Raw genomic sequence first — 27,999 nt, forward strand, 5'->3', positions numbered from 1 at the left:
TGGGGAGGTGGAAGGGGGACCCTGTGGACACCAGTGGAGTGGAGGCCCGCCCTGGTGCCCACACCTCCCCGGCCCTCGGCCCTTGGTGGGGCCACTGGCTCCAGTGCTCCACCCTCCCCTCCTCCTCCCTGCAACTCATCTCTTTTTGTGTGTGAATTATTGATGCCCCCTCCTCTCCCCTGCCTGGCTGCTGCTGTGGTGGAAGCCCACGAAGGAGGGAGCGCTGCCTCCAGCAGCCCCACCTCTGGCAGGAGAAGGCAGCCTGCCCTGGGCATGCTGGGCCGGCGTGGCCATGTGCCCGGCTGCGGCCCCAGGGATGGCAGTTCTTCCCGCCTTGGGAGCCAGCATGGGTCACCCACTGGGAGAGGGTGCCGCTGGCTGTGGCCCCAGAGCCCGGTGTGGCGATTGGCGGCTCGCACAGAGTCAGGCTTGTGTGGGCTGCGGGGCGCTGGCGCCCACATAAGGGCATTGTTTGCTGAGGTAAAAGGGGTTTTTGTCTCCTTCTGGAGACGGGACAGAGGGAGGAACAATTTTCCCCATTCATCACTAATTCCCGCCTTTGAATAGCAGCACATTGCCCCACATCAAATAGATGGGCCCACAGGCCTTTCCTGCCCGTGGGCATTCGGAGCACAGGTGGCGGGCTCTGCATCCTGCCCAGGTTCTGCCCAGGTCAGGAGTCAGCCTTCGCCAGCGCCAGGCAGCCCGGTCTTCCGGAAGTGTTCAGAGGGGTGTGCTCCCCTCCCTGCAGCCTCAGCGCGCCTTGCCCGCTGTCACTCATACAGCCCACAGGTTGGGGGCAGTCTTGTCCTGCTGGCAGTGTTCTGGGCTCCAGCAGGCTGGCCTCGGGCTGGGAAGCCATCCTGGAGGGGCGCCCTGGCACAGCAGCCGATGAGAACCAGGTAGAGGCTACGGGGTCACATCCAGCTTTGGGTCTGCTGTGGGCTTACCCAGAACTTGTACCTACCCAGAGAGGCTCGTGGCTGCAGGCCTACACCCCTGAAGGCCCACTGCTCCACCAATGTGCCAGGCCCTTGGTGCCCAAGGGGCCAGCTGGGTGCTTTCACAGGGTCATAAAGCATCAGCACTCAAGAGGGCGTCAGCGGCAACTCCCTGGCTGCAGATAAGGAGCCAAGGAGGCGGGCTGTGCCCAAGGTCGGAGACAGAGAGGCCCCACTGGGGCAGGCATGGGTTTGGGTGCATGTCCATGTCTCCCTTAAATCACATTTTTTGGGGAAGGTTTGGAGGAGAAAAGAATTAGGAATGGTTCGGGACCCAGCTTGCCTCAGCCTGGGATGCTGAGGTTTCTCCCTGTTCCTTCTTTCTTCATGACGGGCCGGCCACTCCCTAGGCTGGGTGCTGTGCTGGGCACGGGGGGAGCCGGCCTGCCCTACGCCTGCCAGCCCTTTCAGGGCGGAGCCAGAGGGATGGGCCTGGGTGCTGTCTGTGGCGGGCCACAGTGAGGAAAGAGCCTGGCTTGAGCTGCGTCCCTGGGTCCCTCCCAGGGGGAGGACCGGGGATTGCTCAGAGACCAAACCAGACACACGTGATGCAAGCCTGCCTCCAACTAGCTTCAGCAGGAAGCAAATTAATGGCACTCATAATCAAAAAGTTTAGGGCCTTGTTTGGCTTTAGGCACAGGTGGATTTTGGGGGATCTGTCCGTACCGGCCTGGCAGCCCTGCCTTCCAGGTGTGGGTCTCCCTGCTGAGAGGACTCAGCAGCCCCTTGGGAGAGAGCACTTCTTCCCAATCATTTCAGCAAAAGCCCCAGGACCGCCCTGCGTGGGTCTAGCTTGGTCAGATGCTTCTCCCCGATTGCTGTGATGGGCTGTGCGGGCTGCCTGGGGCATGTGCTTGCTTTGGAAGACCGAGTGCTCTTGCCAGAGGGAGCGGTGTGGTGTCTGGAGAGGTGGGAACAACCTGGCCCCAGCCCGCCCAAGAGCTAGGGCAGCATACCGGCTGAAGTGGGGGCGGGGCAAAGGGGTCCGTATGTCAGACTGGCACAGGGGGCTGGGCAGGGACAGGTCTTTCTGAGAAGGTGACCTTTAAGCTGAGCACTGGATGGGAGGGAATGCACCAGAGAGCTGGGGACAGTGTTGTGAGGAGAGGGAACAGCAAATGCAAAGGGGCAGAGCACAGCGAGTGGGGTGACAGCCAGGGGCTGCCAGAGGCCTAGTGTGCCCTTGGGAGGGAAGCCTGGCTTCCCCTTGGGAGTTCGAACTGAGTCCATGGGGCTGTGGTGAGGGCATGTGCCAGTGGACAGGTGCAGCTGCCCGAGCAGCACCTCTGCCCCTGTGGGCCAAGGGGACTTCGGTGCTCACCCCAAGGCCTTCTAAGTGTTGTTCTTTGCGGCTTCCTCCATGGGCTACTTCTTCCCAAAAGCCTTCCATCCCATTCTCCCTCCCACACAGTGCTGACTCTAGTCACACCCTCATTGGAAGAGTCCTGCAGAGAAGGGGCTCTGCAGTCAGAGAGGGCTTCCCAGAAGAGGGGGAGCATGAATCAATGAATCAAGGGCCAGAGAGCTCGCAGCACTCCTTTCGGAACCCTGTCTCCTCTAGGACCCTCAGGTTTGAGTTCTTGCTCACTAGGACAGTGACCACCCCAGTGCCCCATGTGGGCCTGACAACACAGTGTTCAAGGAAGAAAGGGATGAGGGCAGGACGGCGTCTTCCAGGCACTGCCATCTCCCTCCCGCCCCCCTCAGGTCTGGCTCCAGGCTGGGTTCTGAGGGGCCCCCAGAAGCCCACATTCCAGTCCAGGAATGAAATGTGTGGTAAGTAGGTGCATTACGAGTGAGGAAGTGTGGGGTGCAGGGAACCAGCTTTTTTTTAGTGACTACTCTATACCGGGTATTGTGTGTACCTTAAAAGCCCTGTTTTACTGGCATGACACCCATTTTGAAAGGAAACTCAAGGAGGTGAAGTGGCATCTTCAAGCCATGTCCATGCACTCCACAGCCCCTCGGCAGTCTGGCCTCCCTAGTTGGCAAAAAGCAGACCTGAGTCGTAGGCAGCCCCGTGAGCTGGGGCTCTTGAGTAGGCTGTGCGGGCAGGTGGTTGGTTAGCTGCAGGCTGAGCAGCAAGCCTGGGGGCTCAGGCTCTTGGGACTCTTCTGTCCCCCTGATGTGGGCATTGTGTGTGTGGCTGAGCTGCCCTGGTGCGGTGTGGAGGCAGGAGAGGCTCTGCCCCGGGGTGAATGGGGTGGGAGCAAACAGAGCTTGTGAACTGGGGCCACTGGCTTGCTCAAGGCTTTGGTTCTGTTTGGGGGGATTTTTCATGGTAAATACTATGACATAAACATTGCCATTTTAGCCATTTTTAAGAGTACAGCTCAGCAGCATTAAGTACATGGACAATGTTGTGCAGCCAGCACCATTATATCCCAAAGAGTTTTCATCATCCTAAACAGAAACTCTGTCCGTGAAGCAGTAAACTCCCACCCCTACCCTCCCCCGCAAGCCCCTGGTAACCCCTAACATACTTTGTCTCTGTGAATGTACCTATTCTAGATGTTGTGTGTAAGTGGACTCATTCACTGTGTCCTGTCATGATGTCTGGCTTACCACACTTAGCACAATCCCTCTTGTAGCATGTGTCAGCACTTCATTCCTTTTTATGGCTGACTAATATTCCATTGCATGAATAGACCATGTTTTGTTTTTTAATTTATCTGTCAAGGTTTTTCAAAATGTAAACGATGTAAGTCACCATTATTTTAAAATCTGAATATTTACATAATGGTGCAGATTTCCAGTTTCTTCTAGACTTTTGGCCACACAAGGCCAGGCTCCTGATGTCTCATGGTCCCATTTGCCCACCCACTTCCCTTCCTAGACTGAGTGACATCTGAGTAGTGGGGGTGGGGAGGTGCTACCATTGGAGCCAGTCCGTGTGGCTCCCTGGCTAGGCAGCCCAGGTGCACAGTCCTGGGGGGTGCTGGCAGCTCACGAGTCTGGGCTGCTGCCCAGGGCTTCTGAGCTGGGAGGGGCTGCAAGTGCCTGAGTCTCCTGCATGCTTCAGTCTGGGGAGGCACAAGGCAGGGGGGACCGTCTTCCCAGGATAAAACCTGGTCAGGAAACTGGTGGTTGGGGTGCTATCTCCAGGCCCCTGCAGGGTGTGGCACTGCAGGAGGCCGTGGGCCTGATGGCCGTGCTGGCACAGTGACACTTGGCTCACCATGTGGCAGGCATGTTGCCCATTGACCCTCCTAGCAACCCTTCCTTCCAGAGAGTGAAGATGAGGCCCTCCAAGGTCAAGCAAGTTGCCTGTTGGGGAGGGTGCCAGCATGTGAAATCATACCTGCAAGGTGGGTGAAGAACCGGCATCTGCCAGAGTTCTTAGGAACCCAGATGATCAGCCAGTATGGGTATCCATCCTTGCCTTCCAGCTCCTCGGCTCAAGCAAAGGCTCCCAAACCTTGGGTGTTGGGGCTTCTTTGGCAACAGGCCCTGCTCTGAGAGGTGGGCAGCTCTCAGGACTGATCCTGTGCCAGGTAAAGGAGGCATGAAGCATCCCCAGGAGGGCTGGGCACCAAGCAGGGGTCGGGGCTGTACCTTCCTCCTCAGGACAAAAGAGGAAGGCGGGCCGCCCTAAGGAGGCAGCACTGAGCCAGGCCTTGAAGGTTGGTTGAAATTTACTGCTCTGGAAGCAACCTGGCAGGCAGACAGTAGAGCCCCGCTGGGGCCAGTGTAAAGGGACCTGGGTTTGGGGGAGGGTGCAGAGGTCATGGGACTGAGAACACACTGGGCAGGTCCTGGACTCTTACTCAGCAGTGGGCTGTGGGAACGGAAAGCTTATGGAACAGAGCGATGATTAGGCCGGGGCTGGAACAGGGTGGGGTGGAGACAGGGGTGGGCCCCAGGGGGAGCTGGAGAGGGCAGGCTGGAGAGGAGGCAGGAGGGGTAGTGGAGGAATGGGTGTGGTTGGGCAGGTTGGCAGGCATTTAGCCAAGCTCACTTTCCTTGTGCTCCAGTAAGGCACAGCTGTCCTCCAGGAGGGCTGCCCCCTCTGCTGTAGTCACTACTTTGTTTCCAGGAGTGGAATGGGGCAGCATGCAGTAGGTGCTCAGTAAATATTGCCGGGTAATTTATTCATTTCACAAACGTCTAGGTTGGTTGCTAGAGGTGCTGTCCAGAGCAAACCAACCCATCCGTGATAGAGGAGAAGGGGACGGCAGTGAGGTTCCAGAGGTAGCAGGGCCGTTGGCCTGGGGATTCTAGGGTGTAGCTGAGCAAGGGGGGAGCTGTGAGGCGGCTTTGAACAGAGCCTGGATCTGTCCTGGAGAGCGGAGGGAGCAGTGGCTGCCCGGAGGAGGAGGAGGAGGAGGAGGACGGGCAGCCTGGCCCAGGGGACCTGCGCAGCCGAGGGGGAGGGGTACCGCTGCACCGAGGCCTTTCCCATCCCCCTCTGCCCAGGGCCCCGGCTGCTTGATGGGCAACCCGGCCCCGCCCCCGGGCAGCCGGGAAGCCAGCAATTGGTTGGGGCACTAGAGCCGCTCGGTCGCCATGGGGACGCTCCAGAGGTGCGCGTGCCCAAGGCCCAGGACCAGGGACTAAATCTTCATAATCTTCCAGCTCGAAGGGTGGGGGTGGGTCCTGCGCGACCCTGGCCTGAGGAAAGGAGCGGCCCGGGTCGTGGTCTGGGCTCATTGTGGCTGCACCCCCCCCCCCACCCACTCTGGGTGCAAGTGCAGAGCCGCCAGCACCTGGGCGCCGCAGCCAACCACGCGGTACTCACCTGACAGTGACCCTGGGAGCTTGGGAGTAGCTTCGGCCTATGCCGTCTCAGCTGGTCAAGCAGGAGGCCGGGGCTTGGTGGGGTCACAGGGCCTGGAATTTATCTGAAAATATCTACTAGCCCATTAAAGTTTGTCCTTCCGGATCCCCCAGGCAGTGCTGCGCTCTCCGCAGCAGGGGGCGCCCTGGGCAGAGATTTGTTGGGCTGTCACCTCGGGAAAGCAGGGATGGCCCATTAAGGTGCAGGGTATGTGGACCCCAGATTATGCAGCCCTCGCGCAGGTGCCCAAGTCCACAGGGCCATGCACAGAGGCCCCATCTGTGGGGCGCTGTGTCTGTGCATAGACTGCCAGGATTGGGCTGAGCCTGCTTGCTGGAAGAAGGTGGTACCTGTGGATGTCAAATGGAGGCAGGCATCTGGCCCTCCTCGGGCAGAGGAAGGAGAAATTTGGATGCCTGTTGGGGGATGAAGAGTGGGTGTGCAGGGGCAAGGCAGTGGTGAGCTGGAGGAAGAGGGGTTACTGGCCTGGCCCCAAGCAGACTCTGGGGTGTCTAGGGACCTCTGGCATGTAGCAAGCTGGTCAGACTTGAGGCTGCGACCACTCACTCCCAGGCCCTTGAAGCTGAGCCTGCCTTGAGCCTGGATGTGGCATTTGTCAGTGAGGAGTGCAGGAGACCACCACACCCTGCACATTCCGGGGCCGCCCCCACTTCAGGGTGGAGCACGACTGGCCTCTTGGAGCCTCTCTAAGGAGGACAGCGGTGCTCACCCCTGCCCAGAGGCGCTCATGAAAACAACATGGGCAAGCACACCCTGTGGCGGCTGTGGCCATGATTCCCCCTGCAGCCTTAGGGGACACTAGCTGCCCGGCGGGGCCTCACACCCAAGCCTCTTGTTCCAGACGATTCCTCCTCCGAGAGTGGCAGTGGCAACGGCTCCTCCACCCTGAACCCATCCACATCAAGCAGCACACAGGGTGACCCCTCCTTCCCCGAGATGAACGGCAACGGCACTGTGGCCCCCATGGACTTCACCGCCACCGCCGAGGATCAGCCCATCAACCTGTGCGACAAGCTCCCGCAGGGCACAGCACTGGGCACACCTTCCTACCCCTCGGACGGCTGCAGCTCGGATGGACTGCGGAGCCGCGTCAAGTACGGGGTGAAGACCACCCCTGAGGTGTGTGGGGCTGCGGGCTGCCGGCCCACCTCAGCGGTGAGCCTGTTTCTTCCTGTATGTGTCAGGGTTTTGTGAGGCTGAAATGAAACAGTATGTGACCGAGTTGGGCCACCAAGTTGGGGTGGTGACCATGACGACTCTACCATCATTTTCCTGGGGAGGCTCTGGAATAGGAGACCACTCAGTGTGTGACCTCCAGCAAGGCCCTCATGCCTCTGCACTGTGTCCCCATCTGTGAAGTAGGGTGGATGGCCCCTGCCTTGGTGGGGTGATGTGAGGCCTGTTCCCCTCAGCCCCAGAACAGAATAACAGGAGCAAATGGCTGCATTTGGCATAGAGATCCAAGACCTCAAATTTGATGGCTACTCTGCATGCCTGTCCCCACTTTACAGATGGTGCAGAAAAAGGGTGAGGCCTTTGAGGCCTCAGGAATGTGGATGTGTGAAACTCAGTTGACCAGGCTGGTGGGCAAGTGGGGATTGGGGAAGGGTGGGCAGGGGACCCCACCATTTGGCACTCTCCTGGCTTTCTGGGACCTCACACTTCTGCAAGGTTTCCGAGGTTTCCCACAGAGGTGCAATGCAGCGCTGGGCACATGAGCATTTTCTCCTGCATTTTCCCACAGAGGTGCAATGCAGCACTTGGAGCATTTTCTCCTGCCAGGGCCAGGGGCCCAGAGGAGTCTTCTTGGAACCCTATACCCATGGGCTCCAGTCATGTGCCCTTGCACAGGGTCCCTCCCCTCCCTGGGCCGGTTTCTCTTCTACAGAAGGTGTGGGGTAGGTGCCGGTGTTTGCCTCTGATGGTGCATCTCATGGGATAGCTCTGTGCAAATGGATGGGTGTTCAGTTGTCACTGCATGTCTGCGCTCAGGCCATGTAGAACACAGCCTTCCTTCTTTGACTGGGCCCAAGGAGCAGGCATAGCTGCTGTCTGTAATGAGCTGAGCTGGAGAGGGGGAGTTTGCCACCTTGGCCTCAGGCCACATGTGTGGGCCAAGGAAGTGAGATGGGAGCATGAATACCACCAACAGCTCATATCTTATAGTTTCTCTGTCTCCTCTGACCCTGGCAGAGGATTTGGCTAAGGAGCAGCTTGGGAATATGACTTACTCAGGATCCAAGAGAGCCTTTAACTTTGTCTAAGTCTGAAACAACCCAGTAGGAGGCAGGGGACCTTGGTGTCCCTGTCCTTTTTAAAGTCCATGTGTAGATCAAGAGATGGGTCCAGGGAGGCCTGGTGTGTAGTCACAGGAGGCCTGGTGGTGGCAGCAATTGCAGGATGAGGTGCCAGTGTCCGCCTTCATCTGTTTGTTCATCAGCAAGAGCTGTGAACACCCCTGCCGCCCTGCTACGACTTGACCATGTCATAGGGTGTGGTTGTTTCCTGGGTCCAACCACCTGCTGGATGTCCACCTCTGAAGGCAGTACCTGCATCCCCAGGGCACTGTTAGGGTTCCAGTGAGTGAAGTCAGGACTCAACAAAGGCATAAACTTCCTAAAAGGCAAATGACAGTGGTCATCAGAGACCCTTCCCAGAGCAGGGGCTGGGGGTGAGGGAGAACTGAGCCATGCAGAGTGAAAACGGGTTGAGGAGGAAGTGTAGATGTGCATCCCAAGGAGAGTTGGGGGAAGGGGCTTTGCCAGCAGGAGCTGGAGGGTGGGAGGAGAGGGCTGGGTCCTTTCTTTGCTGTAGGATGGGGTGACTGCCTAGTGGGCTGGGCCTGCTCCCCTGCCCCTTTCTGCACTCACACTCCGCAATGGGGCTCATGGTGACTTCTAGAGGAACAGGAGAAGCCCAGCTGTCTAGCTTGGGGAATGCATTTGGCCTAGTGCACCTGTTGCCTTGGCTGGTTCCCTCTTTCTCCCAGCCCATCTGCTCCTCTTCCCCGACACCACTCCCCCTGCACCCCTGACAGCTGGCTTGTCAGCTCAGGCTTGTGGCCCCCTGGGAATCAGGGAGGAAAACACCAAAGCCAGGACAGATCTCAGCACAATCAGAAGAGGCTGGGTACTGGTGGGAACCTTCTCACTGTCTGCCTTTCCCCCACACGATGTGGCTGCTCCTGGTGTGGGCACTGCTAGAATAAACCCTAAGCCCTGCACTCAGCAGCTCCAGGACGCCCCCCTACAGCTGTTCAGGGAAGGCATGGCAGCATGGCAGTCCCCAGCTCACCGGGGAAGGGAGCAGGGAGGGAAGGTGATTGCCTAGGGCCCCGCTGCAGTCGCTAGTGTGGCAGCCAGGCGTGCTCACCATAAGAGGCCCCCAACCCCCCATGGCTTGACCCTCGCCCCTGTCCTCTCTCAGTCCCCACCCTACAGCTCAGGGAGCTATGATTCCATCAAGACGGAGGCCAGTGGCTGCCCCGAGGACCTGACGGTGGGCCGGGCCCCCGCAGCAGACGACGACGACGAGGACCACGACGACCACGAGGACAATGACAGGATGAACGATTCCGAGGGCGTGGACCCTGAGCGCCTCAAGGCCTTCAACGTGAGCGCAGCGCAGCAGGGCCAGGGGACTTGGGGGGGCAGCAGGCCGGCCGGGGTGGGGCCGGCCCTTCCCATGACCTGTGTCTCTCACAGATGTTTGTGCGTCTGTTTGTGGATGAGAACCTGGACCGCATGGTGCCCATCTCCAAGCAGCCCAAGGAGAAGATCCAGGCCATCATTGAGTCCTGCAGCCGGCAGTTCCCCGAATTCCAGGAGCGCGCCCGTAAGCGCATCCGCACGTACCTCAAGTCCTGCCGTCGCATGAAGAAGAACGGCATGGAGATGGTGAGCCCCCAACACGGCCACTGGCCTCCAGGCACTCCCCTGGGGTCCCTGGGTGTCCCCTGGCCAGACACGTCACCCACACTCTGGGTACTCCTGGTTTCAGGCACTGTGGTCCGTTCCAGAGCAGGAAACTGAGGGAAAGGTTGCACTGCTCTGCAGATACCGGCCTCAGAGCCCAAACCCCCTCCCTGTGCCACCTACCTTGAGGGAGGATCTTTGTGTAAACAGTAGTCCCATCCCCATCTGTCTGCAGACCAGACCCACGCCTCCCCACCTGACCTCAGCCATGGCAGAAAACATCCTGGCAGCTGCCTGTGAGAGCGAGACAAGAAAAGCAGCCAAAAGGATGCGCCTGGAGATCTACCAGTCCTCCCAGGTACCTGCTCGCTGCCAGCTGTGGCCGGGGTGGCTCTGCAGTCACTCTGTGGACCCTGTGGCCAGGGTGAGAGTGCAGGGAGGGCAGTCCTCAGACAGGGGCTTGGAGCCCTGATGCCGTGGGAAGGTCAGAGGAGCCCAGTCCCAAAGGCCCTGCAAACCTCGGGATTCCGGACTTCCCCTGGAGCCTAGAGTCCCCGAGAGTGTTTTCAGTTGGGCCAGGAACAGATAAAATCTGCCCCACAGATGTGGGCTGAGGGGTGAGGCCCTGGGCAAGGCGACCGGGCAGAGGGAGCAGAGCCCCGTGGGTCCCAGCTGCAGCACTGAGGCCTTGGAGGCCTCAGTCTCCATCTACCCTGGCCAGGACGGTGGGCGGGGCTTGCTGCTCTGTGGCTCCCTAGCACCTCTCTTCCCCCACGCAGGACGAGCCCATAGCCCTGGACAAACAGCACTCCAGGGATTCTGCAGCCATCACCCACTCCACCTACTCACTGCCAGCCTCCTCCTACTCCCAGGACCCCGTCTATGTCAACGGGGGCCTCAACTACAGCTACCGCAGTTACGGAGCCTTGGGCAGCAACCTGCAGCCCTCTGCCTCCCTCCAAACAGGAAATCACAGTAATGGTGAGTGGGGGAGACCCAGGCTCTCTGGCCAGCACCCAGCTCCATCTGCACGCAGCCTCGGGCAGGGGGCAGGGGCAGGTGGGGAAGCAGAGGCCCTCCTGGCACAGGGTCCTTCCCCATTTTGAAGTCTTAGCTAGTCCTTCGATTGGAAGGTGCGGAAAGTTCAGCTGGTTAAACAAAAAGCCTGCCAGTCCTTTCTCACCTCCAAGGAGACTGTCTCCAGTGCTTTGTTGCCTTGCTGGGCCTCTTTCTGGTTCCCCTCCTGCAAAGGCCACCGTGAGCACTGGGTTCCAGCCAAGGCCCTGCTCTGCACCTGAGTTGAATCCTTTCCACACCTGTTTTACCCCAGGTTGCCAAGGTTCAGTGGGGTGGTCACTGGCTCAGGTGGTCACTCGGGAGTTGGTAGCAGAGCCAGGATTTGGCCTAGGCCTGGTGTCATTCAGCTTGGGCCCAGCTGGCCTGCCTAATGGCTCTGGGCAGGTCCCCTCCCTCTCCAGGCTTCAGCTCATGACCTTCCTTGTGAGATAAGGGTCCCGCGCTCTGGTGTGGGGTCTCAGCCCTTGCCCCTGCGCCGCGGAGCCCCATCTAGGTCATCTGGGGCGATGGTCAAGCCATGGTGCTTCTTGCAACTCTCCCCAGGTGACTGTGATGCAGATGGGACACAGACCGGTACTGGAGGGAGAAACAGTCCCTGAAAATACACAAACCTCCCCATGGCATCAGGGGCTGCCCTGAGTGGGCACTGGAGTAGAGCCCTCAGGCCCATTCACACTGAGGCTGGGGTGGGCCTCGGGGGCAGCAGGCGAAGAGGGGGCCTCACAGGTGGACAACAGCCTGGGGGCCTCAAGAGCTGACAGGGATGGTGGGCTGATCTCAGGCCCTTGCATTTATTGTGTGCTGTGGGAGCCAGTGATAGGTTTTAAGCAAAGGAGGGCAGTGAGCTGCACTCTGGCCCTGTGGTGAGCTCTGCACAGAGACGGCAGGAGGCAGGAGCCGTGTGCCTTGGGGGTCCTTGAGAGGCAAGCGGGCACAGGGAGGAGAGCTCGGGCAACACCATGTTGCTGCTGGAGGGGCAGGTCAGAGGATGCCATTCATAGGCCAGAGACACTGATTCTGGGTCTTGGTTGAACATGCCTTGGCTTAAGGCCCTGGCCTTGGCTGCAGGAGACCCCTCATTGTTCCTGGGCAGTGAGGAAGGGGCTGGTCCCTACCCATCGCAGAAAGCCCTCCACACTCACCTTGCCCTCCACCCACCCACCCACCAGAAAGTATGTGCGTGTTCCTGTAAGGTTCCTGCCTGGGCTTAATTTCTCATCCCTTCCTAATGCCTCTTAACCTCAAGTAGGAGGCTGCCTGGCCTTAATCCCTGAAGCTGAGGCCAGAGGGTCTGGCTCTGGTGAGAGGTGGAATGGCTGTCCCAGGCAGGCTGCTTTCTTCCCAGGAAGAAGAGCCCCGACAGCCCTGCTGAGTGGGGAGCCTGTTGGACTGTGTGAGGACAGGTCGTGGGGCAGGGGGGTCAGGACCCAGAATGCGTGGGGAATGCGGGCCCAGTCCTTCCCAGGCAGCCGGCCGTAGGGATGGGCCTCCTCCAGCCTCCCTAGAGGTCACTCCCCACCCTGGGCACACTGGCCAGAGGCGGGATCGTCTCTGTTGGGCAGAGCCGGCAGCCAGGTGGGCCTCTGAGGAAGGCAGTTGGCTCTGCCCCTTTGCTCCCTGGGGCCTGAGTCTCCTGTCTGTGAGCGTCCTGGCTCCGCTGAGGGGGACAGTAAGGTCGGTCGCTGAGACAGAGATCTGCCCACTGACCTTCTCACCGCAGGCAGCATGTGTCCTGTGCGCACTGGGTTTGAGTTAACTTTCGGAGGAAAATTATGAGCAGCCAGCCGTGTGGCTGCAGGGGTCCCAGGCCCTCCCCTGCAGCAGCCCTTTAAATGATCATTCAGTCAGTTTGGCACCTTGGTTGGGCAGCCGCAGTAGCAGCTCAGAGCTCCTCCCATTGCTCATCAAGGTGTCCTCTGGATGCAGATAGCTTAGGTAGAGTAGGGCTCTGCCTGTCTTGCCTGGGGTGCTGGGCAGCTCACGCCCGCTCTGGCACCTCCAGCAACCACTGGCCACCTGAGTGTCTGCCCGTAACCAGAACCCGTGGGAAGGTGGCTCCAGCTCAGATTGGCTGTAGGAGACAGGGACATTCTCTTTTCTGGGCTTATAGCTACAGCCCAGGAGGGACGGCTCTGAGCACAGAGGTGAAGGACAAGACTTGAGCATGGAGGGAGGAAAGAGAGGAACCCCAGGGCCAGCTCACACCAACTGTCGGAGGCAGCTCCAGCCTTCCTCTGCTGTCCCCAAGCATTGTCTGGAGGGGACTGGTTGCTGCCTTGGAGGGAACTCCATCCAGGAGCCAGCAGTGGTACCCCTGTTCCAAGCCTGTCCCAGTAGCCCTTCGGCCACCAGTGTGGAGTCAACAGCCTGTTCGGCTGCTGTTTCCAGCAAGTCCCAGCCCCACTGCTTCCTACGGTGGTTCTTTTAACAGACTTAACTGTTCCCGACATTCCTTAGCAAGCCAGTTCCAGGGACCTCCTCCCTGACATCCACATTCTCTGGTTAGAGAGGAAATAACCCCACGTGACAGAGTCCCATCTTAGACTCCAGCTTCCTTCCCCATTTGGGGGCTGCATCAACTTCCTCTTAGCAGCAGTTGAGTTTCCATAATTTCTCCCAAGACTTCCTGTCCAAATGTCTCCAATAACAAGAGCTTGTCCATCTGTATAGCAGCATAAAAACTACAGTAATGAGTGAAACTGGCTGTCAGAACCTGTGGGGTAGTGGGGAGATGGCTTGTAACTGAGCACAGCCTCACCCACCCCCCCACGGAAGATCAAACGCATGCCCGGGAGGGCAGGGAATGGGGACTGATCTAGCTGGGTCAGAAAGGGCCTTCCTGGGGAAGCGCCAGGTCCCACACACCCAAATCCTCTCTTTTGACTGTTTTTTTTTAATTTGCTGAATGCCTTGCAAGAATGCTTTTCCAATTCCAGGAGCTTCCTTGTCTCCTGGGCAACCGTTGGGAAAGTGTGAAACCTGTCCTGAGGCCCATTCCCAGTGGGCCCCCGAGGGCTGAAAAGCCCTCAAGCTGGCAGCCCCTGGCCGTGCTGAGGGTTTCACAGGCATGGCTCAGCCCCACCATGGCCCCCTCCTGTTGCAGATGGGGGCCTGAGCTCAGGGAGGTTAAAGAATTGCCTGTGGAGTGGCAGGGTTGGTCTTGAGTCCAGGCTCACTGGACTGCAAAGTCGAAAGAGCCTCCTGAGAAAGGAGGAGAGGAGACAGGGCTTAGTGGTCCCCCTCACACATCCCCCTAGCAGGTTTCAGAAGACTTCAGACTCCCTCTCTGTTGCCACCACCCAGGGGCCAATGGTGGTGGGGGGTGGTTTCTTCAGATAGCACCTTTGGGTCCTGTCCTGACCATTCTGACCACTCTCTCTCCTGTCTCAGCAATGTTAACCTTCCCCTTGGGCACAGACGACCTCCTCAAAGAAAAGGGCATTCGGGGAGCAGCAGCTCGTCAGGAAGAGTTAGCACCCCCAGCACTTTCTTTCCTGCACACCCAGCCCCGCCTACAGGTGCGGTCCCCATCTGCCTTGGCCCCTGCCTCTTTCCCACAGCCAAGCAGGGCTGCTGAACAGAAGTCTCCTCCTTGTCTTGAGCACAGACGTGGGTGTTTCTTTTCCTGGTCAGCTGTGGCTCCTCTCTGGGCTCCAGGGCTTTCCACACTGTCGTCCCTCTCTCGCCTGTTGGACCCTGCCCGCCCACAACATCTTGACCACCATCTGCACTGACAATGTGCCCCGTCGGGGAGGAACAGCCACAATCACCTGTATGGCCCACACAGACATGCCGACCCCACACTTCCTCTCAGGTGTCACTTCCCGTTTGAAGCTCTGCTTAGCACACTGAGGAAAGTCAGGGACATTCCTTTGCTGGGAGGCCGCCTTCTCACCTGGGTACCAGAGCTGGCTGTGTGCCTATGAGGGGAGCACCATCTACTGGGTTCTCAGAAAGAACAGATGTCTGAGGGGCCAGGGAGCTAGGATCAAAGCTCCACTCTGCCTGACACCAAAGCCTGTGTCCTTGTCACAGGCCTCTCTACCCTGAGTGTAGAGCCACAGGCACAAGTTTCATCATATACTCTTGGTAAACCTCTCAACCTCCAGGCCTCAGCTTCTTCCACCTGTCACCCGGTGATGATAAGGTCCCCTTCCTTGCAGGATCACCCTGAGGGTTAACAGATAACCCCATGTCTTGTCTGCTGGTACCAGCCCAAGTGCCTGATGCACAGCAGGCCCCCAGCACAGCGTGGAGGATGCCACGTCCCAGATGCGTGCCGGGGGCCTGCACCCCTCACACTCCCGCTCTCCCTCTCCACAGGGCCCACAGACCTCAGCATGAAAGGCGGGGCCTCCACCACATCTACCACGCCCACGCCCACCCCCTCCAGCAACAGCACCAGCAGGACGATGCCCACCGCCCAGCTCAGCCCCACGGAGATCAGCGCTGTGCGGCAGCTCATCGCTGGCTACCGAGAGTCAGCCGCCTTCCTGCTGCGCTCTGCAGATGAACTGGAAAACCTCATTTTACAGCAAAACTGACCCCAGCAGCACCTGGCGTGCACTACCCTGGGGAAGGAGGCTGTCCCAGCCTGGACCCAGCTTCCTGCCTCACCAGTTGGTACATTTTGTTTTTTGAAAGAGGTGGGATCCAAAAGAGCTGTTTGTAGCCACACTCCAAGCACCTGAGACTCTGGGCACAAAGACACGTTTTTGGAATCTCCCCACCCGGGTGCTCTGACCTGCTTGGAAGAGGCCAATGGGGCAGCTTTGGAAGGGCTGGGGCTCCCCTGACGAGGCGCTGGGGCCAAGGCTCCATTTAGAATCATCTTCGTGGACCCTGATGTTAGAATCCTACCCCCAGATAATTACCTTTCAAGTCTTAGGTGAGCAGAATTGCATATTTATTGAGAAAAACAAAGTGGACCCTTTCTTCCTATCCCTTTAGTAATTTATTTTTCTGAAAACGGATTCTTTTTGTGTTTGTACAGATTGCCAGTCTGTGTCTGTCTGATCAGAAGGATATATCCCTGTGACCTAACATTCCATATCACTACACTGGTGCGGCTGGGGGCTGGCAGGGCAGCATGTGGTGGGGTGGGTGCCAGGCTGGCTGTCCCTCTTGAGTGCCCAGCACCGCCAAGCAGGAGGGCCTCACCACACCCACTACAAAGCAAAGATATAAACAGAAATGGCTACCCCACCCCCCATTCCACAAAAGCCCCAGTCACACGGTCACCTGATTCTACCTCACACTCCAGCGTGGGCTTTTTCCAGGATGTGTCCTGAGCCTGTTCTGAATGGCCGTCTCCCAACTGCCCACCCTCCCCTGCCCCTCCCCTAGTGTGTTTGCCTGGGAGCTAAGTCCAGATGGATGGCCAGGAACTGGAGCCCAGAGGGCCCTGGCCCTCCTCAGTAGCAGCTTGCAGTCCCCTGGCCCCGGCCACCCCTGGCTGCCCCACAGGATAGAAGGCTGGGAGGTGGCCAGCCAGTCTGCAGGGCCCTCGCCCTCACCGTGCGCCCAGGAAGCCAGGTCGGAGCACTTCTCCGCACAGGCCCAGGGCCCTCAGACACTTGTCAGGAAGGGCCTGTTTCTTCAGGGCGAGTCTCTGGCTGTCAGGCAGCCACCGAACAGGAAAGGCAGCTGCGAGCTCCTGGGCAGACCACAGCTCCCATCCCCTGCCCCCATGGTTGGAGTCAAGGGACCACGAACAGAAGTGGAGAAGCCACTTGGGTTCTCCTAGGACTAACCCCTTCTGGAGGGGCCAGTCCTAGAAGAAACCCATAATCCCTGGAGTGTGAAAAAGGGCAAAAAGAAAATGCTGGCCTGGTTTCCTTCCTCCCCTAGGCACTTCCTCTTGCTCAGTGCAATACCTACCAGTGCTGCTAAAACCAGGGATTCGCCCAGACCTCAGAAGGCCCACAGGGCCTCTCCATGCAACACTCCGTAGCCATGACAGCAGCTCTCTGCTGCCCGCCCCTGCCCAGTGGCAGAAGCCCTCTGTTGCCTTCCCTCCCTCAGAGCAAAGAGGCCCCAGGGGAGCCAGGACCGAGTGGATCCTAGGACAGCCAGAGTGCCACTCAACCCCAGAGCAGGCACCCCTTCCCAAACCAGCTTTTCAACAGTCAGCTGCCCTCCAGGCACTTGGGCAGACCACCCTCAGGGGGAAGGGAGAGGGTCCATGTGGATGCCCCACCCTGCCTCAGATCCATGACTGAGCCGTGGGCTCTGAGCCAGAAATTCAGAAAGGTAAGGGACCCTACCCCGTGCTCACTTCCAGCCTCTAGTTTGGGGTGGTCTTTTATCCCTCAAGTGGCCTCCAACATCCCACCCAGCCACACCACCTTTGCCTTCCATCGGACCAGTCCCCAGGTGTCTGGTTAGGGCCAGGCCACCTGAGACCCCCTTAGCACAGCACAAACCCCAGTGCCCCAGGCCTCTCTGCAGCCCAGCAGGCCATGCACCCAGCCCCACCTGCTCAGTACTGCTCCCAGACCTTTAAATTTGTGTAAATATTTATTTTTGTGTGTGAACAATACTACGAAGTAATCAGTAGATCTTTTGCAAAATGTTACCCCAGGCAATTTGTGAAAATCTTAATGTTAAAAACTGGCAGAGACAATCGCCGCCTTAGAATTCCTGATACCAATTGCTTAACATGTCATTTCTCCTCCCAGAGGCAGTACCCAAAACAGGCATAAACGGTTTGCTTTTCTTGACAGACAGGAGTGAGAAAGACTGGGGAAGGGCTCCCGCCGCCCCCCGACACAAGGGATTAGAGCTAAAGATCAGCATGAACTGCAGTCTGAAGTTCTGTTTTCATGAGTTCAAGCCGTCCTAACCGGCCACCTTCAGCCTGCCTTAGTATTGCGGTAAGAGCTAGGTTCAGTGTGTTTTACAGAGAAAAGAAACAAATGCCAGTTGGGAGAGTCTGCGGGGCTCCTCGCAGCCCCCCAAGACAGTGGATTCCACCACATTGACCCCACTGCTTGAGTGGGCTCCTTCCCAGTGAAGCTACACCTGAGGCCCTGGTGAAGGCAGAATCAGGAGCAAGTTATTATGTGGAAACAGGATTCCATTAGCTAGTTCAGTCGTCAGGGAACTTACTGTTTTGCTTTTGTTGTAAAAAAAAGATGCAGCTTCAACCCCTTCCCACTCTTGACTTTGAGAGCACCTAACAGCCCAACTGGCTGCTGCCCACTTCAGCCCGGGGACTGCCTGCTCCCAAAGGGCGCCTCCGAGGCCCTGCCCCATAGCCACTATTCTGAGGGCCTCAGGGCACAAATTAATCATTTGGGATCCTAAATTAAAAAGGGAATGCAAGAGTAGAATATACCAATTCCAGAATCTTTACAGGGGACTTAATCCTACGAGAAGGCTAGGATCAGAGGAGAAACAGGCTTGATCTTAGTGGTGGACCATCTGGACGACCAGTAATACCGTGACCATATGAGATTCACTTCACCGTAACCACTAACACAGACAGTTTAGACCCAAGGACAGTGTTGAGGGGGAGGAGGGCAGGCAGGAAGATAGGAGGGTTTTAGAGGATTTCAAACAGGTGGAACCCACCATCCCTATTCCCAAGGGCCACTTAAGACTCCAGGGGTGGTTATAGGATTAACTACCAGTTCATTTTCAAAATGCTGCTTTGAACTCAGAGGGTTGATACTTTTAATTTGTAATTTTTTGTAAAACTTTTTACAAGATAGTAAAGTATTTCACCAGAATACCAGTTTCAATCCGTCCATGGTCTGATTTTTATATAATTTAGTGGTGCTTTAGAAACTTTGTTTTGGTTGTTTCTGAGCTCAACAGCTCAACCCCTTTTCGCCTGTATCTACCTAAGACCAATGTGAACCTTTGTATTTTTGCTCCTAATTTTGGACTCAGTGAAAGTGTACTGTTTACATGTACAGACGCCCAGCCCCGTGTGTTCCGCAAGACTCGCTCTCCAGGAGGGAGGCGCACCTCACTAAGCTCACCTGCTTAGCAAAGCCACAAAACAAAACCTCTCACTTTTTACCTGTTTCCACCTAAAAACAAAAAGTTACACCACGTAGAACTCAAGATTTTCTGAAAACACTTTTCTAAGCTCAGAAAAATCTCTGCATGGCAGGTTTTTGCTGTGGGCATATAGACGGCCCATGCCACTATCATGGGGTCCATTTAGAAGCAGGGGTCCGAACAGAGACTTCTGTCGGCTGCTGGTGGGTTAACTGCATGGACTTACGAAAAGTGGAAGCAGCAGTTGGCTGCAGAGTGTGATGGATACAGATCTTCTCCTGGCATGGGAAGGTCAAGATGACTCATGACCTTCAGGGTCAAACCACCCAAGATTTAGGACAACTCCAGAGGTTGTCAATCCTCTGGCCTAATTTAGACAAGTTTCGGAAGAGCTCAAGTTCCCCATCTGACCAGAGATTTTAAGACTTGCCTGTGCAGACAGTCCAAGCATCTTTTCAGGGTTCCCCTGGAGGCAGCTTACTCCTGCAGCATCACCTCTGGGGAGGGGCCGGGGACTCTAGACAGTAAGTGTATGGCACTTAATTAAGGCAAACAGCAGATGGCACCAACTTTTAAAGGTGACTATTAATCAATGACTTCACCTCTAAATTATATTTTTACAGATACGCACCTATGCAACTTAACGTGGCTCTTCTAAGCAGGTGAGGACTTCCTCCTCAATGCTCTATAAAAATTATTTGTGTTCTATAATAGTGAGTTTTTTCCAGTAAATGTGGCTTAATATTTTAATTCTTAGAATGTGTCTTCTCTATGTGATGCAACTAAATTCTGTTTCGTTTGTGGAATGACTAGCACAGGCCAACTCCCTCTCCCCTCACTTAACAAAAGACCAATGAGCTGTTAATCGAGCTGTTATCTCCATGGTATTACTTGCTAAATGCACTGATTTCATAAGTATGTGGAATCCTTTTCTTTTGAATCTGTATATCATATATAAGACTGAATCTACTTAATAAACACTGAATAACGAACCGAATGCTTTATTTCCACTGTGTCCCCTCAACAGCAGCAATGCCTCTTCCCTTCACGTCTAGATCGGCACTCAGTCTACTAGTAGACTGCGCGTTTTTCTAGTCACTCAGCACACACAAGGTCCTCAGTAAATTTTGACAATTACCTTGTCATTTCTTTCAGCACCTAGTCTATTAGAAGGGAAAATAAACGAATCTTTACTCATCAGGTGTGCACCACTGAAATCCCAGTCCCCTCCCCAGGGGCCACTCTTGCCCCCTTAGTGCACACCTTGCCTCAATTCAGCCAGTGACCAAGCAAGGTCCTAACACAGTCGTGCCCTGCAAACTGCGCACCCTGCCCTTTGCCCCCGAGCACAGCTCTTCGGCTCACTGAAACCACACTCATGGAACAGTCCCCAAGTGCTGGCCTGGGTAACTGAGGCAACACCAGCCCCAATCCTGAACCTTCAGTCCCTGGCATTGCATTTGACCCCAAACTCTTGAAGGACACAAAAGGGCTGCTTTTCCCAAAGATGTTTACTTGTTCACAGACTTTTTCCTTCTTCATGTGTCACTCAGGTTAAATTTTAAGGAAAACTTGCAGAGATATGGCCAGGGACAAACCTAACTATCATCCAGTTTAAAAATAACCCTGACTCTTGTGAGTTAAAATTTAAGTTTTACTGTTAAAATTGTGTGTGTGTGTGTAACACACTATATGGCAGTTGTTTGTAAAACATGTATTTTTTTTGTAATGCCAGAAGAATTCTTTTTAAAATTGAAACTCCATGCAATAGCTAAATAGATTAAGGGAGAGGGGCTGGCTGTTTGAAGCCACCACACCCAGGGAGCATACGCTGGGGCTCAGATTTGTAAGGAGTAGCAGACAGCCAAAGCAGGTGTCACCTTGGTATTGCACCCTTTCACGTGCACACAGAGATCACAGGCAGCAAATCCTCAGTAATATCATGAAAATGCCTGTCTTACCCAAACCCCCATGGCTGAGTACCACCAAGGGACCATTTAAACCCCCACAACCCGGGACAACACACCCAGGACCCAGACCCAACGTGGGGCACTTACCTCCAGGTGAAGCGCACAGCTCCTAGGCAGCACCAGGGGCTGAGAAGGAATGGCTGAGGACAGAGAAGCGCTGCTTGATCCAGTCTGGCTATTTAAGATGGGGGTCTAGCCACAGCTGTTCACAGGGTGCCGGACCACCTCAAGGAGGAATGCCCCATAGGACTGAACTACAATTGCTCAGTGACAGAGCAGGCGAGCCTCACCTTCATGAAGAAGGGAAAGGGGAGAACATGATATAACTGCATTTTTTAAAATAATTTAAAATACACTAGGGAAGCTTACAGTTATAGGAAACCTAAGAATCCTTTGCAAAGTAATCTCTCCTTGATCTTTTGTATAAACACAGATTTTATTTGGCTTATTATGAGTCAGGGGGGCTCTTAAATGAGGGGTCCCAGCTGCCTAGAGAGCTCGTGAACCCTTGTGAACAGCACACACCACTTTGTGGGCCTGTGCACTCCTGTGGGGGAGGCTCCAGAGCTTCTATCGGGCTCTCAAAGGAGCCTGCACCCAGCAAGGTTAAGAGCCACTGCACTGACAGCCGCCTTTTTGTTACTCTTACTTGCCTTCCATAGCTTTCATCAACATTTCTTGGTAGTTAGAGATGTTCATTCCAGGCTTTCAAACCGATGCACAGAGACAAGAGGAAGCAGGGGGCACTGTCAACATTTGGTTTCAAGTATTAATCTCTAAGGTCACAAAGCCCACCCTCCCTATCACTCTAAGCAGTGCCCACAACACAAGGGCAATACACAGCTTGTGTCACCAACTCTCAGGGTGCAGGGCCTGCAGATGCTTTGGGTCCCCAAAGCCCAATGTACGCTGGTTACACTACTGAAACACACACATGCCCACGTCCTCGTCTCAAGCAGCATCTGAGATGTTTTACATTGCCAGGCCAGTAAGAGAACATTCTTTCCATATTCTGAAACACTGGGTTTTCTCATCTTTTGGACCTTGAGTAAAGTAAGTCTCCCCTGCCACTCAGTCTCTAAATTCAGGACTGTGTATTCAACAACTGTAGTGTGAGGTCAAAAGCCAGACGTCCACTTAGAGGCTGCACCATGAGGCACGTGAGGCCCCCAACTCCATAGCTCCCCTCTGGGGAGAAGGTCAAGCAGGTGGCAGGAGCTGTACAGATTTCTACTGCAAGTTCACACAGCTCTTGTCCTAGCCTGGTGCAATCTAACAGTCGGGAGTACTTGCTATGTGCTAGGCACTAATAACTTTTATCAAGTAGTTAATCCAATCCCTGTTCAGAGATGGGCAAGTAGGTCTAGAGGCTGAGCAACGTGCCCTGGCCAAAGAGCTGGTAGGAAGCAGAACCCATGCTCTAATTTACTGCACTGTTCTGCCAACCTGATAAGAGGCAATTGGCAATATCAGGTCCCAACCCTGGATTCTCAAGCACTCCAAGCTTGCAGGCGTTACGTGGGCAGGTTCCATGACATGGAGGCACAAGTACACAACACCACCAGGCAGCTGCCCAGTCACCGCAGATGCCTTGCCATAACTTCTCGAACTGCACTTCACCCAACAGCAGCACCACACAGCTGCAGCTTGAACTGCACCACATGTGCAGTCTATTCTCTCCAATTCCAAAGAAACAAACATGAATAGATACGTATTGCACCTCACTTCCATCACTTTTTCTTTTGGCTTATTTATATACTAAGATTGTTTCTGATAAGCACAAAATAATGTATCTAAGAATGCCAGGTAAGTCTGAGGGCTCTTAAGTCCCACAGTCTGGTGTCCACTCAGACTTACCTAGCCTCAGACCATCTTGGCCTGCCACTTCCCTCTCCCCACCTGCTGTTACACAGGCATGCATGTTCATGGTTTCTGAAGGTCAGAATTGGCCACTGTCCCCACAGATCATCAGCCATTAGGAGTCTCTTTTCAGCCTTGGTCACCAAGACAGGATGAACACCCTTATCACTTTCACTAGATTTCTGCTTCCAGTTCACGCACAGAGAATTCACCAAGTCATGTGCAGAATCTAAAGACCAGCAGTATCAACAAGCCACGCCTTTAGAACCAACCTCACAAAAGACGAGCCCCACACACAGTCAGCTCCAGAGTTGAGGGGACCTGCGCTGGTGCTTGCTCCTTCAATGCAGTGTCTGCACTCCAAGCTGACCGACCTTCCCCATCCCACGGGGCAGCCACAGAAGAGGACTGAGAGCACATGAGCAGGTTGTACAGGTTTATTTTTCCAATACCACAAAAGACACACAAGAGCAGTGCTTTCCCCAGGCAGTCCCATGGACCAGGCCAGTTTCAAACTACACCCTAGGTGGCCCTGAAGGTCAGAGCAGAAGGGGATCACACCCGGGCCCCTGCTTCCTGTCTTTGGTAAAAAGACTCTTGAAGTTGACAACTTGGACTTCGCCAATACTGCATTTAAATCATCATATATTGCCAACTTCTCACTCAGGCTTCAAGATGACAAAAATGCCACAAAGGGTGAATGAAACGGTGGAGGGGACGGGGCTTTTGGATGACATCAGGCTTGAAGCCACACTGAACATATACTTCATACAGAAGCACTCACACAGGGAGACCTAAGTTAAACGAGGAGGACTCAAAAAGTCAGGGTATAAGAAATAAGGCAGGAAGCAGGGTGAAGGGAGACAACTATTTGCCGGAAACGTTTTGGGAGAGGCAGGCAACAGGTATGACTGTTTCTTCCCCAACCTGCTTTCAAAGGTACATCAAAAGGAGCCCAGTGGCCCCAGGAGAGTATGGTCCCTGGTATTGCTGATAGGCGGTGACCCTGGAGCCAGGTCTAGAAGGCCTGCCTGGGGTCCACCCAGGACACTCACCCCTGAATCCAGAAGAATTTAACACTGGTGATGGTGATTTGTCACTTACGGCAGCCAGCAGCCAGTTGAAGGTTGGAGAAGAAATGTGAGGAGCAAGACACATTTGCTCAGTAGCGTGCAGGTGGGCTGACCATGGCTCTGCAGGCTGTGGCAGGTCCACTGGGTGACCCGTGACAGGGCACCGGGCCAACCTGGCAGATCACAAGTCAATCACTCCACCCTCACGTCAGGCAGCACAGCATGCAGTGGCTCTGACACAGGTGAGAGAAGTCAATTACACCACTTTAATGCAATGATGCCAAAGACGGAAAGTAAGGGAGACGTTCATGTTCTCTGTACAATACATCCATTTACAGAATCGGCCAGTACTGTGTACAACATATAAATACATGATAAACATTAGAGGTGCATAGAGCATACTTACAGAAGCCAAAAAGTTCACTTTATACATCCAAGGATAAAGTGTTAAAAATATAAAAATAAGAAACACACACTGCTTTGAAATGTAAAATGACTTTCACATACACAGGTGCGTGGAAATGCCCACTCCCACAGAGTCCAAAGTGATGGGGAGGGTGTTAAGCAGAGGAATTCACCTGCCAAACATCTGGACATCTGACTTACAAGGTCTGCAGATGACATTTTAAGAGGAAAGACAATCCTATGTCCAACCCCATTGTCCACGCAAGTCTATTCAGGGTTCCAAAAGCTCCCATGAGCCAGTGGATTTACTGAGACAGGAAAGTCCCAAATTGGCTTCAGCAACAGAACCAAAGGTCAAGCTGGCTCCATCAACTGTCAAATGACTCATCTGTGACCCCGAGGTCAGCAGGTGCTTGAGCCCTCTGGTGGGCACTGATGGTAGTTACCATAACCCTGTGCTGGCTTCTTCCCCAGACATCAACAATTCATAGTAGCACAAGAATGATGGCAGGAAGCGCGGGCAGTGGAAGACAGACATTTCTACTCAGTTCAGGTAGCTGGTTCCCTTGGTGGAGAACACTACCTTCTTTCTTCAGTTTCAAGTCCCTCTGGATGTCAGGCAGGCTTCCCACGCCACACCAGGCTCTGACTGTCTGCGAGAGTGCTCTGGCTGGCTGGCTGGCCAGTTTTGGGCAGCCCAGCGAGCTGCCCTACAGGAAACCCTTCCAGCAAGATCAGAAGGGTTGGTTAAGGGACAGAGAGGCTTTAGCACTATAAATTTTAGGGAGAGGCAAGAGTACCCTTGCCCAGAAAGACAGAGTCTGTTATATCAATGATATTCTGTATACAGATATAAGATCATTATCAAAATACACACACTAAATATACAACTTTTCCCATGGCCATAATTTATTATCTCACCACAAGGCACAATACACAGAGCTTTGAGGGTCCAATACAGTCATCATGACAGAATGCACCACAGCCCTGGCACATGATCATGGCTTTCAGGCTGCACGCACACTGGAGCGAGATGCTTTCCACCGTGCTGCTGTCGGTGAACATTTGCAAGGAAAGTGATGCACTATGGCTCGCACCAAAGTTTGCTTTGTGGCTCAGCTGCACCACACTTCCAGCAAGGCCTTTGGGAAAGGCGGGGGAGCTGGAGGAGTAATTAAAGCTGGTGGAACTCAGTTGGAGCTTGGAAAGCTTCCCATAAAATGCCTGTTTGATGTTGAGTTGGGAGGGGATGGAAGAAGGCTCCAGGGGCTGACTGAGCCCTTTCCCAGGCTCTCGGGGTAATTTCCAGAAGGGCAGGTCAAGGACAAAGGGCATCCCTTGCAAGTGATCCACCAGCTCCCGTTGACTAAGCCCAGCGGCATTTCTGTTCTCTGTATTTGCCTTGAGAGGAGACCCCCCACAGGTCTTCTCGCTCCTGACGCCGCCAACAGAGGCAGGCGGTGGCTCTGGAGACCAGTCTTCCCTGGCAGTCTTCACTCCACCAGACACAGAGTTTTTGCTTGATGGCAACTTCCTACTAGGAAAACTGGGCGGGGCATCAGTGGGAAGTGGCTGTGTTTCCCCAGGCCTGGGGCACTGAAGGGCAGGAGCCACGTTCCTAGAGCCAAAGAGCTTCTTCCCTTGGCCTCCAGCACTGTTCTGATTACCCTGGGCCTGGTCTGTCACATCGGGACCCAAGGAGATCACATTTGGAGATGAGAAACAAGGGGCTCTCGAGGTAGTGAGATTGCCTGGACTTCTACCCAGGGCATTTGAATTACTGCACTGAGACAGGCCACGGGCTTCCTTCGGATCCTCCAAACTGAAGGGGGAGAACTGCTCTTTGGAATCCACTTCTTCTACTTTCCCAGAGACAGCCGCTGGATTTGTCACTGGATATAGGGAGTCTAATTTTGGGACTGTCTTAGAAATCTTTTGGGGCATCCCAGGAGCCTGGATGGCCTCCAGCCTGGCAAGGCCAGTGCTTGCTTCAAGGCTCTCAGGGGGAAGAGGCTCCTTCGAAGCTCTTAAGGAACTGAGGCTGCTCTTGTTAACCGTACAACTATTTTCTGCAGAATCTTGCAAAGATCCCATCCCCAGGGAGCCACCGTGGCTCTGTTGTTCTGTAAGTGGGAGCCGTGGGGATTCGGGCTTGCTGCCCCCGTGGGTTGGAGGAAGAACCTTCTCTAGGGGCAAGCTGCCCTGTAGTAACTGCATCACAAGTGGGTTAGTGGCCTCCACTGAGGACCCAGGCCTGCCCAGGGACATGGGCTGTGGCTGACCATCAGTACTGGCCAACAGCAGGGAGTCTGGGACCTTCTGGGGGACTGCACATATGCGAGATACCCAGCTCTGAGGAGCAGCCATCCCGTCTGTCCTTGTAACCAGACTCAGGTCACCGTTCACCTTAGAGAGTGAGGCAGAGTGGCTCCAATCCTGTTTCTTATCCTTGTCTGTCACCAAGGGCCGTTTCACCACCATGGCTTCCCTAGGGTCAGCCTCACTGCTGCCCTCAGAAAGGTAGCCTTCAAAGTCAGAGGCTGTGTCTGTGGACTCGCTGTGAGGACTCAGTGCTTCCGAGTCTCCACTGACTTTCAGTTTTTCAACTGCCACCTGTCTGAAGTCACTGCCAGCACTGTCACCACACCCCTGGGGTGGCACAGTCCAGAACGAAGGGATGTTGCTGGGAGGCTCTGGATTGTCCTCAGCAGCCAGGCCCTCGGGCAGTGCAGGAACGAGGGGAGCAGCTTTCTCCCACTCCTCTCCCACCTGGAGCTCAGCAGGGGGAACACTTCCTCTGGCATTTGGCTCAGGCTGTCCTGCTGCCCCGTCATCTGACAGGACGGGCACCCAAGGAGCAGCACCATTGGCAAGGAGAGTCTCGGCTGTCATGGTTTCTTGTCTAGTAGCACTTTCCCTCACGGGCGGGTGTGAGTCACCAAGTCCGAATCCATCATCGCACTGTCTGTCCTGCAGGCCACTGGCCAATGAAGAGTCAGGGCTGGAACCGGGGGTCACAGTCACAGGATCCTTCAGGATGGGCTTACTGTCGCCACCCAGAGTCTGGCCAGTCCCTTCTGCTAACACAACATCCCCCACTGGAGACTGAATGGGACCATTCTCTGTGGGAACAGTGGGTCCTCGTTCCCCATTATCCCTTTCCCAAGTAGTACCGGCCCCATAGTCAGTTCTAACATCTAGATGCAATGCAGGCTGCCCAACTAATCTCTCAGGTGCTGGGGTTTTGGAGGACAGTGGGGGCAAAGCCTGGCATGGCTGGTCCCCAGTGGGAGCAATGGGTAGCTGGGAGGCACCAGTCAGCTCGCTTGTGAGGATATCTGGATCCCTCTGTAGTGGGCAGCTCTCCTCTTTTCTGAATGGATCCAGGTCCTCTCCACTGGCTCTGGATATGGCAGCTTCAGCCTGGGCACCCTCCCTGTCTAGAAGACGAGGCGGCAGTAGTTGTGTTCGCTGTAGATCTGACGCACACTCTCCAGGGGAACTCGGGGCTCCCCTGGGCTCAGGGTGGCCACAGGCCTCACCACCATCACCACTGCCGCCGCCTCTGCCACCTCCCTCATCGGTGGCCCCGCCGCCACCTCCACCCGGGCCACCCCCCCCTCCGATGGCAGTGGTGGCCGCCTCTCGATGGCAGTGGTGGCCTCTCGCCCCTCGGACCTGCAGAGCACGGGCTTTAATGTCTGCGAGGGTCCTGGCACCAGCCCAGCCCCGGCAGGAGGACTCCGTGATGGGGACGATGCGGGGGCATATCTGGTAAGCGGGCTGACCTTTAACCACCCAGGGTGGTTTGATACGTGAAAGTTGAATCTGCAAGAGAATTGGAAAACAGTTTTAATTGACAGGGTGATTTGACCTAGGAACTGTAAAACT

General features: G+C 55.4%; 2 protein-coding genes across 5 annotated transcripts in view; one reads left to right on the forward strand and one right to left on the reverse strand.

Moving 5' to 3' along the window:
- NOL4L (nucleolar protein 4 like) overlaps window positions 1-19,797 on the forward strand; it is a 121,562-nt gene extending 101,765 nt beyond the window's left edge. Inside the window, exons 6-12 of one of the 3 annotated variants that reach the window (XR_005057623.2) lie at window positions 6,641-6,954; window positions 9,226-9,411; window positions 9,504-9,695; window positions 9,949-10,071; window positions 10,493-10,694; window positions 15,114-15,678; window positions 17,516-19,797. Coding sequence is in view for 2 of the 3 variants with exons in the window: in XM_037004632.2 (XP_036860527.1) it covers window positions 6,641-6,954; window positions 9,226-9,411; window positions 9,504-9,695; window positions 9,949-10,071; window positions 10,493-10,694; window positions 15,114-15,334 (1,238 nt within the window). In the remaining variant the exon portion in view is untranslated. Of the gene's footprint in view, window positions 1-6,640; window positions 6,955-9,225; window positions 9,412-9,503; window positions 9,696-9,948; window positions 10,072-10,492; window positions 10,695-15,113 lie in introns of all 3 variants that reach the window. The other 2 variants (XM_037004632.2, XM_037004633.2) reach the window with 2 other exon arrangements.
- Window positions 19,798-23,053: 3,256 nt separating this feature from the next.
- Window positions 23,054-27,999, reverse strand: part of ASXL1 (ASXL transcriptional regulator 1) — a 60,304-nt gene continuing 55,358 nt past the window's right edge. For both annotated transcript variants that reach the window (XM_037004606.2, XM_073236743.1), the window contains exon 12: window positions 23,054-27,936. In XM_037004606.2, the coding sequence (XP_036860501.2) occupies window positions 25,021-27,936 (2,916 nt within the window). In that variant the 3' untranslated portion in view covers window positions 23,054-25,020. The remainder of the gene's footprint in view (window positions 27,937-27,999) is intronic.

This window comes from Manis javanica, chromosome 5 (assembly GCF_040802235.1).
Source record: "Manis javanica isolate MJ-LG chromosome 5, MJ_LKY, whole genome shotgun sequence".
Lineage (NCBI taxonomy): Eukaryota > Metazoa > Chordata > Mammalia > Pholidota > Manidae > Manis > Manis javanica.